General features: G+C 51.0%; 1 protein-coding gene across 1 annotated transcript; it reads right to left on the bottom strand.

Annotated features, from left to right (window-relative positions):
- Positions 1-221: 221 nt before the first annotated feature.
- Positions 222-2,237, bottom strand: LOC131232212 (cytochrome P450 78A7). The gene is made up of 2 exons (XM_058228417.1): positions 1,208-2,237; positions 222-1,111 (listed from the first exon to the last, which is right to left on the bottom strand). Exons 1-2 carry the CDS (start codon positions 2,198-2,200, stop codon positions 476-478), a joined length of 1,629 nt encoding a protein of 542 aa, XP_058084400.1. The 5' UTR covers positions 2,201-2,237; the 3' UTR covers positions 222-475.
- Positions 2,238-2,694: the final 457 nt, after the last annotated feature.

Genomic DNA, 2,694 nt, shown 5'->3' with positions numbered 1-2,694 from the left:
TTTCTCACATACATAAAGGTGGGCCACAAATTCGCGTCCATACTATTTTGGGTCTCAGAACGGAGTGGATTTTAAATATCCAAATCCCGTGGGAACCAGAGACTGCAGCTGTAATAGAGTATTCCCGTTTGTTGACTTGGGTCGCTGGAATGCAATGCGCAAATGAGATGGCAAAAATGCACGTACTAAGAAAATAACAAACAAAAATACCAGCCAAGAGATTTCCATGATATCATTTCTATATTAATATTAAAAAAAAGGAAAAACATAGTTCCGAAATCCTGCCCCCATACAACTACTACATGTTTCGACAAGAGGATCCGTAGATCCGATTATAAAAGAAACCACATCGCAACCGACCATCCCTAACTACCTAAGAAAAAGCCAAAGTCAAGAAATGGCAGGACAAGTATACCAGATTCAAACACAAAAAAAGACACATTCCAAAAGCACAGAAAACGACAGGCCTAAACACCTAAAAAGAAACGGAACCGAGATTCCTAGGATCAGCGACCACGAAGAGAGGATTCTTCATCTCACAAGACAATTTCAACACCTCGCTCAGGTCAACAGGCTTCCCCTCAGCTGGGCCCCATTTGAAGTGGTGGGCCAGCTTGGCTACCCAGAGGCTAACAGTCACTAGGCCCAGGTTCTTGCCCGGGCAGACCCGGCGACCGGCACCAAATGGCGCCAGCCTTAGGTCGTTGCCCCTCACGTCAACGTTGGCACCGCCGGCGGACTCTAAGAACCTCTCGGGCTTGAACTTGTCCGCCTCATCCCAGACGCTCGCGTCGTGAGTGATGGCCCACATGTTGACCATGGCAGTTGTCTGAGCGGGAATGAGCATCCCGTTGCTGAGCTGGACGTCGGCTGTGGAAAGGCGGGCCCATGAGAGAAGCGGACCCGGCGGGTGAACCCGAAGCGTTTCCTTTACCACAGCCTGGAGATACGGAAGGTTTGCCACGTCAGCGTCCGTTACGCTCCTTGCATTTCCCACGACAGAGTCGAGCTCCTCCTGCAGTTTGGCTTGCACGTCTTGGTTTAAAACAAGCTCCGCCATCGTCCATTCAGTTAAGAGCGCCGTAGTGTCAGTACCACGGAAAATCATCTCCTGCACAAAAGAAAAAACAAAGAACCCCAAATAAGTAAGTGATATTACGACAATGCCATCTTTGAAAAGAAAGCAGTGTCATGGTAGAAAACGAACCCATAAAACAGCAACCATATCATCCTCCTCGAGCTTTTCTTCGCCTTCGAGACCGAGTAACACATCGACGAAATCTGCATTATCAGCCATCTTACTATCAGAGCCCTTGGCCTTGTGGTCATCGATAATCCCCCTCACCAGCTTCCTGACACGAGGCACGAGGGCGGCGCACCGCGCGTTGATGCGATACGGGTCGTATACGTAGCTCAGCCACGGCAGGAAATCAGACCAGTTGAAAGCCCCCAGTAGCTCGAATCCTTCCTTAACCATTTCCTTCAGCTCCCGCGCCTCGATGCTATCGTGCGACGCGTCGTACCTCTTCCCAAATACGCTCCCCATGATATTGTTTAGAGCCGCTGCCTGGAGGTGCTTCCTCAGCCCCACGAACCCACGCGCGGACTGCTCGTTCGCCACGCCTGAAAGCATGGCAGCGCAGTCTAGTTGGCGGCCAGTCTCGTGGGCTGAAATGCGCCTGGGAGCGAAGAGGTGGGAGGATGCGATCCTCCGGAGGAGGCGCCAGTAGGTCCCGTTCGGCGCGAAACCGATGGCGCGGCTGAACATGAGCTTCTTAGCCGACTGCTTGAGAGGGCGGTCAGCAAAATAAGGGGACGTGAGGATCTCTTTGGCGGTTTGAGGATCGGATGCCACGACAACAGGCGTGGAGCCGAGGCTGAAAGCCATGAGCTGAGTCGCGGCTCTGCTGGTAGCCATGGATGCAAGGGTGCGGTGAGCCAAGCCACGGCTGAGATCGAAGAGACTACCGATGATAGGTAGACCACGGGGACCGGGTATGGAAACACGGCCCCTTTGGTTCCTCCCGTTTTTCCAAGCAATACCCCCGACGGCAAAAGCCCATGTGATTAGGGCGAGGGACAGAAAGGTAATTATCACAGACAGCAGCACAAAGCCATCGCACAAGCTCTTGGTGCCTATGAAGGCTGGGAGTGTAAAAACCCACCAGCTTGTGTCCTTCGAACCCATACCCAATTCCATCGAATGATAAAGCCGAGAGAGAGAGAGAGAGAGAGAGAGAGAGAGAGAGAGAGAGAGGGAGAGGGATGGAGGTGAGGTGAGGAGAGGTGAGGCGGAGTGCGGTTTTTATAGTGGGTTGCCGATTCTTTGTTAACCGTGTAACACGTGAGTAAGTGTTGCCGTGACCATGAGGCCCACAGCTTGATGTAGTATTGCACATCCAAGCCGTCCATCACTTTTTCCAGAACATTTTATGAAGGCTTTAGAAAATTGAAGTAGATCCCAATCTAAAGTGCACCACACAATGGGGATTGAAATCTTACCATTGAAAACTACGTGGGGCTGTAAAAGTTTTCGATGAAGCCATCATAAGTGTGTGTTTCCCTGGCCCTCGGCCAACCTTGATGTATGTGTTTTAAATCTGCACCATCCATCAATTTTTCCAGCTTGTATCAGGCTATGGACCCAAAAAGATGTGGATCCAAATCTGAAGTGAACCATACAGCAGTGACTGA

Source organism: Magnolia sinica, chromosome 2 (genome assembly GCF_029962835.1).
Source record: "Magnolia sinica isolate HGM2019 chromosome 2, MsV1, whole genome shotgun sequence".
Lineage (NCBI taxonomy): Eukaryota > Viridiplantae > Streptophyta > Magnoliopsida > Magnoliales > Magnoliaceae > Magnolia > Magnolia sinica.
Note: the sequence above shows the minus strand (reverse complement) of the source record. Positions and strands in the feature narration are given on the sequence as shown.